Source organism: Typopeltis vanoorti, chromosome 4 (genome assembly GCF_054136105.1).
Source record: "Typopeltis vanoorti isolate ZY-2024b chromosome 4, IOZ_Tvanoo_1.0, whole genome shotgun sequence".
In the NCBI taxonomy this organism is placed as follows: Eukaryota; Metazoa; Arthropoda; class Arachnida; order Uropygi; family Thelyphonidae; genus Typopeltis; species Typopeltis vanoorti.
In genome coordinates this window covers 58,913,363-58,931,548 of record NC_143552.1, presented here as the reverse complement: position 1 = coordinate 58,931,548, position 18,186 = coordinate 58,913,363, and the positions used below count along the sequence as shown (strand labels likewise).

Here is an 18,186-nt window from a genome sequence, read left to right as displayed (position 1 = left end):
GGTGAGAGCGAGAACGGTCAATGAGTTTAAGGAGTGGTATGATAGACTTTGTGTTTCACAGGGAGTGACCTCCCCCTCGATGAGTCTTGATAGACTTTGTGTTTCTTATTCGTGTGAAGAGATCTTCAGAAAGATGAAAAAGTTATATCCACAGACAACATTCTCCTATGCATAAACTGCATCTACATAAAGTCCTTTGCTCAAAATATAAACTTAAAACAGTTTAACCACTTTACCGGCCATTATGAATCAAATCCGCATCCTCATAAGATTTGTATCCATCACATATTTCAATGTAATATCATTGGTATTACAATTTTAATATGCACTTCATCCATGATAACCTTGACGTCTATAGACATTTTGGCTGGTAGCCTGGATAAACATAGTCTGTTTTGATTTAACATTCTCTCTTTATAGAGTTTTCTGAAGGATAATCTCCTATTACCTGTACAAAATATATTTCACTTTTTGCTCTTGATATCACAGCCCTTTACAATTTTGTCATACAGCAGTAATTTCACCAATTTTAACTTATGGTGATAGTTGATTTGATTGAAGATTAAAGACTACAGATATGAGTTTTGTGGAAAATTACAGACTCAGGTAGAGAGTGCATCAGTGGTTGAACTATATTAAAAATAAAGATATTAGAAAACCTTGACAATCACTAATTTAAGCCTATTTAAGCAGAACTCATCAGATCCTACAGCACTTAAACAAAATAGCAAGTGAAAGATTAGTGAAACAAATGTTTGAAGCAGATATGACACAGAATAGAGCTAGAGATTACTACTTTTGAAGACAGAAAAGTAAGAGCTGATCAAATCGGAGACTGACAGATAATGAACGATTTGGAAGAAAATCATTTAGAAAACTGGTAATGACATACATTCAACTCTCCCTTTGGAAGTGTCATTATGACAACCTCACTTACTATAATAAACTACCAACAAGTTATGCTTATTGCTAGCTACAGTGCCATTCTTGAGGTTATACACCAGAAAATGATTATACGAGGTGGTATCAAAAAGTTCGAGACTAGTTTTGTAACACGCCAACAGATGGCAGCACAAGGCTGCACGTGCAGTCACAGGGAGCACCAACCTTCATAAGTCAGTGTGCCAAAAGACATCATCCTGTGGACATCCGGGAGCTGTGCAACTGGTGCTATTCTGACCACATGCGTTACCACGTCCGTGATTTCATCATGGACAGCAAGTTAGAACAAAGAGTGAACATGAAATTCTGTGTGAAACTGGGCAAATCTGCCACAGAGATGTCTGACATGATTCGGAAAGTTTACGGAGATGCTGCAATGAGTCGTTCGAGGTGTTTTGAGTGGCAAGCGCGCTTTGAGAGTGGAAGAACATAACTGGAAGACGACGAGAGATCAGGAAGGCCTTCAATGAGCTCAACACTCGAAAATGTCGAAACCATTCGCCAACTTGTGCATGAGGATCGTCGGAAACACTCTACAACATTGCTGCCATTGTCAGTGTGTCATATGGAATGGTCCAGGCAATCCTCACATGTGATTTGAACATGCACCATGTTGCTGCCAAATTCATCCCCAGGCTGCTGACCCAGGAGCAGAAGGAATACCTCGTCAAAGTCTGCCAAGAACTCTTGTCAGCATGCCATGGATGATCTGTCCTTCATGTCGAGGATCATTACCAGTTACGAAACTTGGGTATACGGGTACCACCCTGAGACGAAGCAGCAGTCTTCACAGTGGAAGAGCCCATCATCTCCATGACCAAAAAAGGTGTGGCAGGTCCGCAGCTCGACCAAGTGCATGCTCATTGTCTTTTTTCGACATTCGCGGCATTGTGCATCGAGAATTCGTCCCCAGGGGACCAGACCATCAATAGCGAGTTCTATTGTCAGGTTTTAAGGCGTCTGAGGGAGAACATTCGGCAAAAGAGACCGGATCTGTGGCACGTGAAAAACTGGATGCTCCATGACAGCAATGCACCCTGTCACCGAGCTCTCCTCACACGTGAGTTTCCCACCGGAAACAACATGATCTCACTTCCACACCCGCCCTACTTGCCAGATTTGGCTCCTGCTGACTTCGCCCTCTTCCCGAAGATGAAGATCCAGCTCAAAGGTCGCTGTTTTGACAACATTGCGGAGATCCAGTGCAAATTGCAGAAGATGCTTGATATGCTTCGAAAAGAAGACTTCCAGGACACATTCCAGAAGTGGCAGGAATGCTGGGAGCACTGTATTGCTATGCAAGGGGACTATTTTGAAGGTGATAGTGTGTAAACGTAGATTAATAAAGTAATTTCTTGTAAACAGATAGTCTCGAAACTTTTTGATACTACCTCGTATATATTTCTGTCAAGGCAGCAAATATTAATTGTCACTTTTTGATATTTAAAGAATTTATTATATATATAAGAAACACTTAACAATTAAGAAAATTAAAAATAGTTTTTTCCTTATTATAGCTAAGAGATGTAAAAGCTGTGGGTTCTAAATTTTTTCATGTGCTATATCCAAAGCACAAAAAGGCACTTTTAAAAGATTGTGAGTATATATTTTTATTATTATCAGATCTTATTTTTATCATCAAAATATTGAAACTTAATTTTTACTAAGTAAAATATTTAGCCAAATAGTTACATACAGCATCATTTTGTAACAGTGATGCCCTTTAGTTGGAAAGACATGGGTTGTCTGAATCCTAATGTAGAACATGTAGGACCTAGGGCTTTTCAACCGAAGATGAATTAGCTCGTCTGATACAGAGTTGGCAGAGTTTTTGCTCCTTGAAACTTGGGTTATTCATCTGCAAAAAAACTGGCTAGAAGAAAACACACACTATTTAGTTTTATGTTGATAGTGAAATAAATTGAATTGCAGATGTACTCTTTTGGGCTCATGCTAACAAACAGTGCTAGTAGTTTTGCTTGATGTTATTCAACACCTGAGATTGCAGATTAATTGGAAGAAAGCTGTTAATAGAAAGCAGATGAAAAAACTTCAAACAACTACTGAGCCTATACTCAGCTGTTAGTGATTACTCTGTTGCAGTATTAATTAGTTTTCTATGAAGCCAAGTTATTTGACAATGAGGGCATTGAGCCTGAGTTGTTGGGGTAAAGATGAGATGTACATGATAATTTATTTTTTATTTTTTTTAATCATAGTTTTTTGAGAAAAAACAGTGATCCCCTCACTCCATTCCCAGGAGCGGAGGGAAAAAATGACAGGAAATGAAACACAATTGAAATGGTGAGAAACCTTGCATTGATGACAGAACACAAAGGATGGCAGCAATCATACAAAGCATATAGCAACATGACAAAGTACAACTGTAAACTATAATGGGAGACATATAAGAAAGAAGAGAGCTAGAAGAGTTTGAAATTATTAAAATGAAAATCCAGCTTTATCTTCACTAATCTTACCTGAAGTTCATTCATTGTCAGGTGACACCTGACAATGACATTCAGAACATTAAACCCAGTTGCTCAAGTAAACCAAAATTTGAAAGACTGGACAGTTATGTCAGAATTGCCATGGAATGAAATAAAGAAAGCGAAGCTAAAAGAGGAAATACTGAGAATTGACACTGTAATATCACTGACAGAAAAGAAGAATTAATTGAAGAACTTGAAAATCATAACATTAAAATTTGTGTAGTCAGAGACAAAGGCAAAAAAAAAAAAAAAAAGCAAAGGAATAAAGCAAATTGGGAAAAGAAAAACATGAAAGAGCAAGTAAAAGAATTGAAATATGATACATATAGATATAAGAAAGCATATACAAGAATATAATTATATATCAACAAATTAAAGAAAGGGGAAAAAAAAGCATTAAATATTATTAGGGTTTGTAGTCAAGAGCACTGTTTCCCAAAGTTTTGGTGTGTGTGTGTACCCTAGGGGTATGCAAAAGATATTTAGAGGGTACAGGGCACTTTTATTTGAATTTTGATTACTTTTTTTTTATATTGTCGCAGTTCTTTTTTACAAATGATTTTTTGATAACTAAAAATTCTAAAGACCGAATTAAACAAACTGTCTCTTCACATGTATTGACTGACCTATGTTATTGCCTCATCTAATTGACAGAACCATCCCATTCTGACCTTGTGGTTTGAACTTTTAAAGTATAAATTCAAATAGTTTGAACCATGTGGTCAGAATTCTCCTCTAAATTTTGGAATCACTCTTAAATTATACTGGTTTGCAACTGTTTGATTTCACCACTTGTGCATGCATGCATCTGTGCATCTATCATCTTGATAGTATCACAGGTTATCTTCTTCTGCCCAACAAAAACAATTTTGTCTCATTATTTATTTATTTATTTTTATTATTGAATATTTAAATTTCATAATTTTTGTTTGTACTATGTGCATGTTTGATTCATATAACTAAAATAAAGTCATTATAAGACTTTGGTAAGAACATGGAAAATAAATATCAGGATGGTGACAAAATTTTCTGGAGGCTATTGAAAAAGCTTAGAAATGGAAGAAAAAGTACTGTAAAAGGAATTCAGAGATGATTAAGGTAACATGAAAGATAAAGATATTCTAGATGTCTTGAGCAATTACTTTGAAAGACTGTTAAATGAAACAAGCGGTGTCAGCATGGTGGTAGAAAATTTCCAACAAGAATGCAGTGAGGAAAACATAATCCATACTTGAAGTATAAAAAAGTAATCAAAAACCTGGAATGTGGAAAGGCAGCTGGAGTAGATGAAATTTAACCAGAAATGCTCATATATTGAGATATAAAAGTTTTACAGTGGTTGCATTGCATAATTCAGAAGGCCTGGTCAGAGGGTAGAATTCTAGATATTGGAGCAGAGCTCTCTCAGTAGAGAGAGTAGAGTAACTGTTGAGCAAGCAAAATAGTTATCACTTTAAAAACTAGAATTTTCATAAAAGATAAACTAATTTTCTGACTTATAATAATAAATACTCATCATTTAACCCTATTATTGGAATGGATTCGCCGTCTTCTGCCGTGCACAAAATTGTCGAGGGATCTTGTATCTGTGGTCAGATGGTACTTCCCAAAGATTTCTCCACTAACTGTATTTTGTGATGTGTATTGTAGCATCATTTGTAAGAAAATTCAGTTCACAGTTGTGAAGGTTGTGTACTTTTGCTTTGCAGTGTTGAGTGTAAAATAGCATTCATTCTATGGGACTTAGGCCATATCTTTTTTTTTTATAAATTGTTATAGCACATCATTTCGTTATAGTGCACATCTACTGCATCAGAATATTATGATGATATTGTAATGCAGTCTTTTTGGCATGTTGGAAATCAGGTGGTAGAGTATGTTAATTGTCCAGGTGTGATGATCACATCCTGCTTACAGAAGGCCTGAAGTAGCATGAAAATGTTCATTTTAAGTTCATTGTATAAAATAAAAATAAACACCTTTCATTTTCCAGAGTGGAGCTTTTGAAGATGAGTGGGCAGCCATTCTTCAAGCCATCCTAACACTCATATTATTGTTTGTAATAATATCAGTTCTATGGTCAATTTTTCAGATGCAAGGTTAAAAATCTGAGTTTCTTGGAGAAAAAATTGTATTGCCTGTGCCAAATTTGGATTATTCAACTCTAACTCAGAAATTGTCCTAAGAAAGGTATAGAAAACATTCCTCTAGTTAGCAGCTAGATTTGAACTTATAACATAGAATATTTTAATAAAGTCTCATATAGTTATAATAGAAGATGTCATCATGGTGCCATTGGGGGGGTAGGGAGGGAGGGATCATGTGGTTTTGACATTAGCAAGGTACAAGCGTCACAGAACAAGAGAAATGTGGAATTACACAGCAGAGAACTATAATAAATTAAGGAAACAAATTGGTGGAGTGTAGTAGCTTAATCATTTGAAGGGGAGGGAAAGTAGTAGTGCCTGCGACTTGGTTGTTCTGGAATCCATTACGTATGGCAGTGTCTGCAGTGTAAATTCATGACTCATCCATTTTAATTTATTTATTCTAGGGAGGTGAAAACTGTAGCAGGAAAGAAAAATTGGCATATGATAAGAGATTGGAAAAAGGAGCCTGTGTCGCTCAGTGGAAGTGGCATTTGCTCTCCTCAGTGCTATACCACTCAAAGAAAGAACATTCTGAGTTCAATTCTAGTTGCCGACTATAGGAACTGTTTCACCTTTCTTTGATTTGTTCCTGAAGTCGCTCTGGCATGGGCAATTAGATTTTTTGTCCTGTAAATTCAAGAAAATCAACCATAGAACCTACACTATTTCAGGCAAAAAATGTTGTATTAGGGTTAGACACAATGAGATGAGAGCACTTGTTAGCCATCTCTTTACTGGATGCTGCTTAAAATTAGTAATAGTCTTGGGCCAACTGTGTCGGATTAGCTACCAGTGGAATGTGGTGGCTAAAATGGTCTTGCCTACTCCCTGTGAGGGAATAAAAGGCATTAACTGATAAGAGATTGGCTGAGGCAATAAGGCAAAACCCTAGAGAATTCTATAGTTACCGTGTTAGAGTAAAACTTAGTTTAATATAAACCAAAATAAACACTCGACGTTTCGACCATCACTTTAAGATCATCATCTGGAGTATACACATACAGCAGTCTCTCGATTAATGTGCCTCCGATTAGTGCGTTTTCGATTAGTGCATCATTTTTTTTTCTATACCCAAATTCACTTAGTGCGCTTCTGCAATTCGATTAGTGCATCTATATGCATCAGCTAATGCCTTTTTTTTTTTTATTCCCGTATACGGGAGTAGGCGAGGTCTATATGCATCTTAAAAATAAATGTTAGATGTAGAAAGTTTTTTACCTTGGGTATATACCATGTTAAAGATACCAAGCAATTTTATAAGTTAGGTTTTAATCCTTTTTTCCAAGTAAGCAAATAGACAAGTAAGTCAAGTTTGTGCCTGAATGTAGTTCAAGTCTGAGGCAACTCATGGTAAAGGTGGAGTAAGCTCTGATCACATTCCTTAGTATTTTCCCCTAATGCAAAGCACATCCCCTTGCAGAGATGTATGATGCTATGCATTAAAGGCAAGGGTCACTGCCTCAATAATAATGCCCAAAATAAAGGTCCCTTGCCTTTAATACATAGCATCATACATCTCTGCAAGGGGATGTGCTTTGCATTAGGGGAAAATACTAAGGAAAGTGATCAGAGCTTACTTCACCTTTACCACGAGTTGCCTCAGACTTGAACTACATTCAGGCGCAAACTTGACTTACTTGTCTGTTTGCTTACTTGGTAAAAGGGATTAAAATCTAGCTTATATTGCTTAGTATCTTTAAAATAGTATATACCCAAGGTAAAAAACTTTCTACATCTTACTCTTATCCTGAGATTTTTATTTAATAAGGTCAAAGCACCTTGTGGCAACTTGTTTAGGTAAAATTTATAAACTCTGCATTACTTCAACCTTGGCATTTTTTGGGTCTGGCTCCCACTGACGAGACCTCAATAAAGGCCGAAACCAGTCTGGGTAGTGACCCTTGCCTTTAATGCATAGCACATACATCTCCGCTAGGGGATGTGCTTTGCATTAGAGGAAAATACTAAGGAAAAGTGATCAGAGCTTACTTCACCTTTACCACGAGTTGCCTCAGACTTGAACTATGTTCAGGTGAAAAAGGGTTAAAACCTTGGGAAAAAGGGAAAAAGGATTAAAACCTAGCTTATAAAATTGCTTGATATCTTTAATATAAATGTTAGATTTTAAAAATTTTCTATTTATACATTTTTTATGGCTAACTATTTTAAAAAATCACTCACCAGGATGAAATAAATTAGTTATCGATTTAAAACATTTTACAAAGTTATTTTTAATGGCATGCTACATGTGTATTCCCATGTACACTATGCTCCAAATTTACTGCCAAAATTTATGTCATCTGCTAATTACATGGCATTTTGGGGATCATATCTCCTGCCTCCTTTGCAATTGTTTTCCTTACTTTTTTTTGTTTTAAAGTATTTTCCCAGCCTTTCATCATGAGTAAAAGAATTAGTGATCAAAAAAGTGGAAGTGTGAAAATGATTTGAAAAGTAATCTCATTGGAAGAAAAAGTTGAACTAATAAAGCGAACATAGAACAACAATACAAAAATGGGTGAATCAACTATAAGAGCAATTTTAAGCAAAGCTACTGAATACAAAGAGAGGACAAGAATACAAAAATGGGTGAATCAACTATAAGAGCAATTTTAAGCAAAACTACTGAATACAAAGCGAAAGGTAAGGATGCTTCAAGTTCATCATGCATGCACTCGAAGTTATCTCTATAATGATTGAATTAGAGATAACTTCATAGGAGTGAATGAATGACTACTATTTGGGGTTTTTTCGGTCAAATTTATTTTAAAACAAAGTTATACCAACTAGTTTCACCAACTGTGGCTGTTGGCTTCATCAGAGTAAAAGATGTATAAAAATAGTAAGAACACTTAAATGCTAAAAACTGTTAACACTAAAACCATAAAATAAACCAAATACAATTGTATTTTTTATAAAAGCAGAAGAACGTGTACATCACACACATATCGCGTGTATGATCTGCTAGTTGTTGTGTAGGAACGATTTGTAGTTAGCAGTAAAATTCAGTTCTGGCATGTTGAAAGATCTAATAAGGGTCTTCCTGATCTTGGGCAGAATCAGTCCTGGGTTTCTATTAATGTTTTGTTCTGAGCGGAGAAAAATATAGTTCGTGTGGTCAAAAATAACAGTATTACCATCATAGAGATAAGTTCTTTCTAAATGGATTGAAGACTGTAAAAACAGATCCAAAAACAGATCCCGCAAATCACTGACCTTATAAATCAAAAGCATTAAGTCTTTGCAACCTTGAAAGAAAAGGCTATCAATGATGGAAAAGAAGAATTCCACGCTGCTGCTGGTTTGTTTGAGCGTTTCGAAAAGAGAAATAGCATACATAACGTTCAAATCACAGGCGAAGCTGCAAGTGCAGACAAGGAGGTCGCTGCATTTTACCCAGAGATTTTGAAGAAAATTTTGGAAGAAGGGGGCTATTGTGACCAACATATATTTAATGTCGATGAAACCTGCCTTTTTTTTGGAAGTGAATGCCTTCCAAGACTTTTCTTGCCAAATCAGAGAAATGTCAGCCTCGTTATTAAGTCCCAGAGTCGAATAAAATTACTGCTAGCAATATGCGAGCCATTTGGATGCACATTCTTCCACATTGTGGAAGAATGTGCACTCTTAAAGAGGCTATTCAAATGAAATGGATAATATTGTTGAAGAAATTGTCAGCATCGGGCGTGAACAGGGTTTTGATGAGATTGACAGTGATAATGTCCAAGAGTTAATTCAGTCTCATTCTGAGGAATTGAGTGATTCCGACCTGCTAAATTTAGATGCACAGTGGGAATATCCTGGAGAATATGAAGATAATATAATCACTGACAAGCTCAAAGAGATTTCCCAGAAAGAATTTGAAAATATTTTTCATACAATCGAAATTTTTAAGCAACAATGCTTAGAGGCTGACCCTGATGAAGAGAGAAGCAGGAAAATTAGCACAAGTAGTAGAAGCAGTAGCGCCATACTGTCAGTTGTATGAAAAAAGAAACAGAATGCCCACCAAACTACGTTAGTTGAATTCTTTGTTGAGAAGTAGAATAATAAATTTATATTCTAAATATATTTTATTTTATTTTATTTTTTCATATCTGAAAACACACCCCAACTCAACATCACCAAAGTTAAAGATCGGTACTATCAACATAAGAAGCCTGAATGGCAAAGAAATGGAGCTAGCTGAGGAATTAGATAAGTACCAGATCGATATAATACGGGTGACTTAAACAGAAAAGACAAAAACTGGCGAGATCTTTCTGAGCAATAAATACAAAATGTTATATTCAGGCAATGACAATCAAGGAAAAGAAGGAGTAGCCATAGTATTCAACACTAAATACAAGGCTAATCCTTTTGAATGGCAGGCAATCTCAAGTAGAGCGATGTGGAGAAATATGAGAATGGGGAAGTGGACAATGAGACTTATTTGTGCCTATGGTCCCACAGAAGGTTCTACTAAGGTAGAAGTGGAGGAATTTTTTGAGGCTTTAGAAAAAGCAACTGACACAATGAAAAAGGAAAAGTTGGTCCTTGTTGGGGATCTAAATAGCAGAGTAGGAAGTGATTGTCAGACATACAAAAATATTTTGGGAAAATTTGGAGAAAAGAGCAAAGCTAATAATAATGACAAATATCTGTTGGATTTCTTCTCAGGACATGGACTGGGTATTACTAACACCATGTTCCAACATAAAAATGTGCACAAATTCACATGGAGAGAGGAGGCAAGGAATAAGAAAAGTCTCATTGACTATGCTATTGTTGATAGTGATGTTTTCTAACTGGTGCAGGACACCAGAGTGTACAGAGGATTTGAAATTGAAAGTGATCACTAGTCTTGAGCAGGATAAAATTGAATTTCATATATTGAAAAGAATAACATGTAAGAAAGTTTTAAAGTGAATAAAAGTTGAGCAGCTCTCAGATGTGAATTGTAGTCTAAAATACACAAAGATTATTGCAGAAAAAATGAAAGAGTTTGAGAACAGGAACCAAACCTTGGAGATTCAGTGGCAAGCCTTGAAGAAAACCCTGATTGATTCAGCCAGAGAGGCATGTGGTGAGGTTCTCTGCAAGGATAGAAAAATCAGAACTCCATCGTGGACACAGGAAGTTAAAGAGGCAGTGAAGGAAAAGAAGAAATCATATCAAAAGTTCCTGGCAAATAAGTCATCTTGTGCTCTTAGAGAATACAGAGACAAATGTAAGAAAGCTAAACACTATGTAAAACTATGTAAACAAAAGTTATATGGGAAGACTTGGGTAAGAGCATAGAAAATAAATATCAAGAAGGTGGCAAAATATTCTGGAGGTTGTTGAAGAAGCTTAGGAATGGAGGGAAGTGCTGTAAAGGGAGTTAGAGATGATAAAGGTGACATGAAAACGTGAGAAAAAGATATCCTTGAAGTATGGAGTAATTACTTTGAAAAACTACTAAATGAAACAAGCAGTAATGACAGCACAGTGGTAAAAAACACCGGCCAGGCATTCAGTCAGCAATACATATCCATACTTGAAGTAGAAAAAGCCATCAAAGCCTTGAAATGTGGAAAGGCAGCAGGAGTAGATGATATTCGACCAGAAATGCTGGTGGTATAAAAGTCTTACAGTGGCTGCACTGCATAGTTCAGAAGGCCTGGACAGAGGGGCAAATTCCTGATGATTGGAGTAGTGCTCTCATAGTATCCATATATAAAAAAGGGAAATAAAACTGAATGTGAGAATTACAGAGGTATTTCTCTACTTGAGTGTTCCTGGTAATATTTATGCCAGTATACTTGAGAAACTGTTGAGAAGAATTGTGGAAGAAAAGCTTGGTGAAGAACAAGCTGGATTCAGGTCAAATAGAGGCTGTCAGAATCAGATCTTCACTTTACGACAAATAGTGGAGAAATCATGGGAATATAACAAAGATCTGTATTTAAGTTTTGTCAATTTGGAAAAGGCATATGACAATGTGTCAAGAGAGAAACTATTCAATACGCTACAGTTATATGGTGTGAATGGAGCATTATATCAAGCAATACTTAGTCTTTATTTGAGTTGTAAGTCAGTAGTTAGAATTGAAGGAAGTACAGGAAGATGGTTTAATGTTAAATCTGGCGCGAGACAAGGATGTACATTATCTACTGTTATTCATTATCTATATGAATCACATTATGAAGGAAAGTTGAACATGATATCAAAATTGGAGATGTTAATGTCAGCTCTTTGCTTTATGCGGACAATATTATACTTCTAAATAAATCTGCTACAAGTCTGCAAGATTCACTGACTAAATTGAATAACTGTTGTAATAGATATGGTATGAAGGTCAGCAATAAAAAGACAATGAAAATAGGCAGAATCATTGAAAATGTCAACTGTGTTGTGAATGGAGAACCTATGGAACAAGTAAAACATTTTCGGTTACTTAGGCACGATTTTTAGTGAAGATGGTAAATTAAATATAGAAATAGACAACAGAATCTATAAAGCTGGTATGGTAGGAAGTCAATTGAATAAATTCATATGGAATAAGACAGAAATTAGTCGGAACACTAAATTAGCCTTATACAAGACAGTGTTCAAACCAGTTTTAACTTATGGATCTGAGATCTGGGTCAGAAGTAAAACACTTGACCAAAGACTAGAGACCGCAGATATGAGAGTCCTGAGAAAGATTAGAGGCGTGAAGAGATGGCATCAATGGCAATATCATATTAAAAACAAGGATATTAGGAAAGAACTTGACATTGTCAGCATCCAGGAATGCATTAGTAGAGCTAATCTCAGGTGTTATAGTCCCTTAAAGCGAATGGGCGAGGAAAGATTAGCAAAACAAGTGTTCTTTGCCAGGTTGGCAGTAAAAAGACCCAGAGGAAGAATAAGATATAGGTGGAATGATACGGTACAAAGTGCCTTAGACAATAGAAATATGAGATCTGATAATGTTGGAGTCTTGACAAGTAACAGACTGATTTGGAGGAAAATTGTAGATAGGAAGTTAGTAATGATGTAAATTTTTCGTGTAGTACTATCATATCCTGTACACCCCTTGAGGTTACAAGGCAGGAATTTGATGATGATGATATGTTTTATTATCTTTCAGCTTCATGGTTTTTTCTTAACTAGGCCCTGAGATATAACCTAATTCTTTTATGAAAAAAAAAAAAAATTAGGGTCAAAAAAGAAATTTATGGAATGAATTATACTTTTTCCCATAGGTTATTATATTAGATTAGTGCGGTTTCGATTAATGCCCCTGTTTTAAAGAACGCATGAGGCGCATTAATTGAGGGATTGCTGTATATACAAAGAAATAAGCTACACTACAATCTACATGGCATGCTGAAGTTACTGACCAACTGTTACTATTATCCTGACCTCTGGTGAGGAAAAAAAAAACCTTAGTACAGCACACAGCTTGAGTTATATTATTATTATCTATTCAGTTACAAAATTAAATTAAGTTGGAGAGCAACATGTTTACAAAAAAGGAAAAAAATAATAAATAATAAATCAAAATAAAAAAATATTACTTATATATGTTTACATATAAATTACAGGCAACTAGTATGAATAGTGGCCAATAAAAGCTGAAAATTTGCTTAGAGTCCTAAAGTCAGGGTTTGCTAGGAACTAAGTAGGCTGAATGTGTGCATCCAAATTCTTGGAATTTTTATGTCATCATTATTGTTAAGATTGGGGTGGTTAATCAAAATTTCACAGGCTTCTTTAAATTTCCATTCATACCAGGTTTTTGTATGATGTAATGAGCAAGTACTTTTCCTATTAATTTGGTGTAAGGTGTTAAGAGCATGATCTCAGAGGCCTGCTTCACCAAAATTGTTAAATTTAATGTGTCATTTGTGCTCTTTTTTTTATGGATAGGGATTGTACGTCCAATATCCCCAGTATAAGGTAAGTTACTGGTGCAATAGATGCATTAACTCCAGGATGTGCCAATGGGGGGAGAGGATCCTTAGAGGAGTTGAATATGTTTTTTAATTTTAAAGGTGGTTTAAAAGTGGCATTAAGATTATAATTTTTGTTTATTTTGGTTTATATTAAGTTTATATTGAGTGTTTATTTTGGAACCAATAAAACTAAAAGTTTTACTCTAACATGGTAGTTGTTTCCTTAATTTGCATGATGTATTCTGATCACCATGTTAGCATGAAGGAAAGGATTATACTGTGATATATTTGAATTTCTCTAAACTGTTTGAACAGCTTGATAAACTGCTGCTAAAATTGAACAGGATGGGAATGGATAGTTGGTAGCATAGTTACAAGTTACAGGGATGGTTGACTGATAGTAGCCTCTGATATCCACTCATCACCTTCCTTTTGGGGGGGGGGGACCACGGAACATTGCATCTCCATACACAACTCACTGGCTCCAAACACTGGTAAACAACTGAAGATCTCCTTTCACATTGTGAACTGTTGTTTACCTTATATATCATAGTTCACAGTGTGAAAGGAGATATTCAGTTGTTTGCTGAAGATGCTAAAATATGAAGAGCAATATCAGGAAGGTCTGTGTTGTTACAAGAGGCTTTGAATAGGTTGATGTTTTGGGCTGAAGAATGGGATGTCATTTTAATGTTGCAAAGTGTAAAGTCATGCAGTTTGGCCAGTGATGGAATGAGTTTAACTTATTGGAGGAACTTTGTTTCAGGGGATAGAGGAAGCAAGGGATCTGAGGATCTTCGTGGATAGGGAACTAAAGTTCAATGATACGTGGTTGAAAGTTTTAAGGGTTACCCAGAAAATTACTGCTGGCAATGAATGCAGACATGTATGGATAAGGAGGTGATAATTCTACTGTGTAAGGTGCTAATTATGTCTCATCTGGATTTCAATAATCAGATCTAGCCACCTGGCTATATTGGTGATAAGAAAACATTGGAGAGTCTTAATAACTGTCTCAGGACTCTGGAATATTGAGGGAATATGGTCTTCAGAGCTTGTCAAACAGGAGAAGGAGGAGGGGGTGATATGATTGAGATGTATAAGTTGGTAAGAAGTTAAGAAGTGCTTGTCTAATATATAGGAGAATTATTGCATAGGATAATAGGTGATACAAAAACAAGAGGCCATCCCTGGAAATTTTACAAAGGTCATATGAGTAAAGAAGTGAAATGGAGATTTTTGCTTGGTGGGTGATTACTGAGTGGAATTGTCAGAGTGGGCTGTGAGTGTTCCAACATTGAGCTCAAGGCAAGATACAATAGTTATTGTGGTTTGTGAGTGTTTGACACCTCCCACAATAATACACAAGAAATCCAGAGCAACACAGCAAAACTGTTACTTCCACACATTCATAGAATAGTAACAGTTTTTATTACTATTACTATTATTACGAGCAACTCCAGGGAGTATTTAGACTCATCGAGGGAGGCCCCAAATCATATTCATCACAACTATTTGACATTCATACAGTATCTATCATACCTCGCCTTAAACTCATTCACTGTCACAGCATCCACCACAGACTCAGGGAGCGCATTCCACTCATTCACTACTCTAAAAGTAAAGAACCCAGCTCTAACACCTTTACTAACCACACTTTTGCCCAGTTTCCATGGATGTCCCCTAGTCCTCCCACAACCAGCCCTGTTCTCAAAAATATCTTCTGAATTAATTTTATAGAAACCCTTCAGTAATTTGAATGTCTCAATCATATCTCCCCTTCTCCGCCTATCAACCAATTTTTGCAACCCACAAATCCTCAACCTGTTCTCATACGGTTCATTCCACAGACCTGCTATCATCTTGGTCACTCGCCTCTGGATCCTCTCCACCTCTTCCCCATCAAGAAGAAACCTAGGTGACCAAATCTGAGCACAGTAGTCTAGATGGGGTCTTATCAAGGCTCGATACAGAGGAACAATAACCTGCTTGTCTCTGCTTGTCAACGTATTCTTCAGCAACCAAGTGATTTGATGAGCTGTTTTGGTCACTTTTGCATTGTGTCCTCCACGGTTTTGAAATTTAGTCCCCTAAATTTCAAAACCGTGCTCCAGGAAATTGAAATTTCCTGGAGCACGGTTCCACCAATGCAGTAAACTGCCGCCAATCTTTTCACTCTAAAATGCATAACCTTACATTTTGCCACATTAAGCTGACATCCATTCTCCTTAGCCCAGACCTCCAATCTATCTAAATCATCCTGCAAAATTTTGACGTCATCGGCATTCACTATTGCCCTACCCAACTTTGCATCATCCGCAAACAAATGAACTGTTCCTCTCAGATCATTTCCTATATCATTTATGAACAAATTAAACAGCAGTGTTCCAAGAACAGATCCTTGTGGCACACCACTAGTCACAGGCCGTCTTGTGGACTCTACTCCCGAGTAAACCACTCTCTGATATCTCTCTGTCAACCACCCTCCTATCCATCTCACCCACCCTATGTCCATTCCCATATGCTGCAATTTACTGATTAGAATTCCATGTGGAATCCTGTCAAAGGCCTTGGCAAGGTCCAGTAGAATCACCGTAAACCCATTACCCTTATCCAGTTCAGCCGTCACTGTGTTATAATACGTGAGCAAGTTACTGAGGCATGACCTACCCTTCACAAAACCATGCTGTCCCCGATACAGTATCCCATTTTCTTCTATCCAATCTTGTATTTTCCTCTTGACTATTTTCTCTAAGACCTTGACAATGATTCCTGATATGCTAATCGGTTGGTAATTTACAACAGCAGTCTTGGAACCACCTTTATGCAGTGGAACTATTTTCCCCTCTTTCCACCCGCTCGGGACTAACCCAGACCCGAGACTCAAATTAAACAAAATGGTCAAGGGTACTGACAATTCTTTAGCTGCTTCTCGTACAACACGAGCTGGTATACCATCCAATCCCACAGATGTATTGACATTGAGGTTATGCAATAGACTACTCACCTCCACTTCATTAACCACAATTCCCGTATAATCTACTGGTTTATTCGTTTCTGCAATGTCACTACCTGGATGATATACTTTTGCAAAGTGCTCACTCAGTAACTCAACTATCTCAACTGATTCAGTTACCTCCCTACCATCGGCATTCTTTAAAATCAATCTGCCATGTACATTTTTCCTTTTACTTGCTACATATCTAAAAAACTGTTTAGGATTCCCTTTAGCCTGCATGGCCAATGTTCTTTCGTAATCTTTTTTTGCTTTTCTTACCACACTCGTCACCCTTCTGGCCTGAGCTTTATACCGTTCATGTGCCTGCCGGTCACCCTTCTCCTTAAATTCCCTCCATAGTTGTTTCTTTTTTTGCAACTCAAGCTTAATGGTGTTATTCATCCATTTAACCCCTACTTGATTTATTATTCGGACTCTAAGTATACAGTCAGCCATTGCTTCATGCAAACACTTCTTAACTACCTCCCATGCACTATCAACTTCTAGTCCTTGCAGTTGTACATGCCATGGCACTGAACCAATCGAACTCCTAAGCTTGTCATACTTTCCGAACCGATAATTCCACATGTACCCTGTCTTAATTGAAAATTCTGCACCTTTAGCCACCTCCCAAGTTAAGACCCTATGATCACTCTCACCGATTGGTGGCAATGTGGTCATATTTGTTACAGCCAAATCCTCAGATGTAATTACTAGGTCAAGCACTCGCTGACCCCTAGTATTTTCCATTACATGCTGTCGCAGATAGTTATCCCTTAATAACCGCATAAAATCCAGTTCTTTCCTCCCGTGTGTCCTCTCCTCACTCCAATCAATGCGACCATAGTTGAAATCTCCCATAATAATCACTCTCCTTCCACTCATTTCTTCTATTTGCTTGTGCATACTGTTACCACCATCTTTTCCATCACCTGGTCTATAGCAGCACCCAATTGTATATTTAGTTCTGCTAGCACAATCTCACACCAAATGGCCTCAAATGTGCTGTTTTCTCTATCCTGCAATTCAACTTCTATTCTCCTTGGCTGGAGCTCATCAGCTATCATCAACACTACTCCTCCCCCCCCATTTTATTCTCTCTGTCATTCCTGAACACACTATACCCATCACATTCAATCCCACTAGTTATATCATCTACAGTCAGCCATGTTTCACTAATACCTATAACCTGTGGTCTGGAAGTGCCAACCATGGCCAAAAACTCTTCCTTCTTGTTCCTAATACTCCTAGTATTAGTGTACATGAATTTAAGACCCCCATTAGCCCCAACCCTACCTTGATGCCTTATATTAACTATCCCACTCAGATTTGTTGTCCTTATTTGCTCTGGCATATTATATTCATTCTTACATTCAACTGCCTCCATAAGGACTGTATCTCTACTCCCCCCCCCCCCCCAAGCAAATCTAGTTTCTCTGAATTTGCACATCCACTACATTCAGCAACACTTTCTCAAGTCTTCTTACACCGTAACCATTCAAATGCAAGCCATCCATCTTATATAGATCCTTTCGCCCATCAAACTCACTCCACACATCCACAAATTCCACACACCACTCGTCATACATAACCCACGCATAAAGTCATTTGCAATTATAGCCCTCCTTTTAAACATTTCACTGTCATACCATGGCAAAAGACTAATCATTCTAACTCTCTCACTCTTTTCTTTTGCTACC

General features: G+C 37.0%; 1 protein-coding gene across 3 annotated transcripts in view; it reads left to right on the top strand.

Moving 5' to 3' along the window:
• LOC150107344 (protein YIPF6) overlaps positions 1-18,186 on the top strand; it is a 159,884-nt gene that overhangs the window by 46,386 nt on the left and 95,312 nt on the right. For all 3 annotated transcript variants that reach the window (XM_090391211.1, XM_090391209.1, XM_090391208.1), the window contains exon 3: positions 2,460-2,538. In XM_090391211.1, the coding sequence (XP_090247337.1) occupies positions 2,460-2,538 (79 nt within the window). The remainder of the gene's footprint in view (positions 1-2,459; positions 2,539-18,186) is intronic.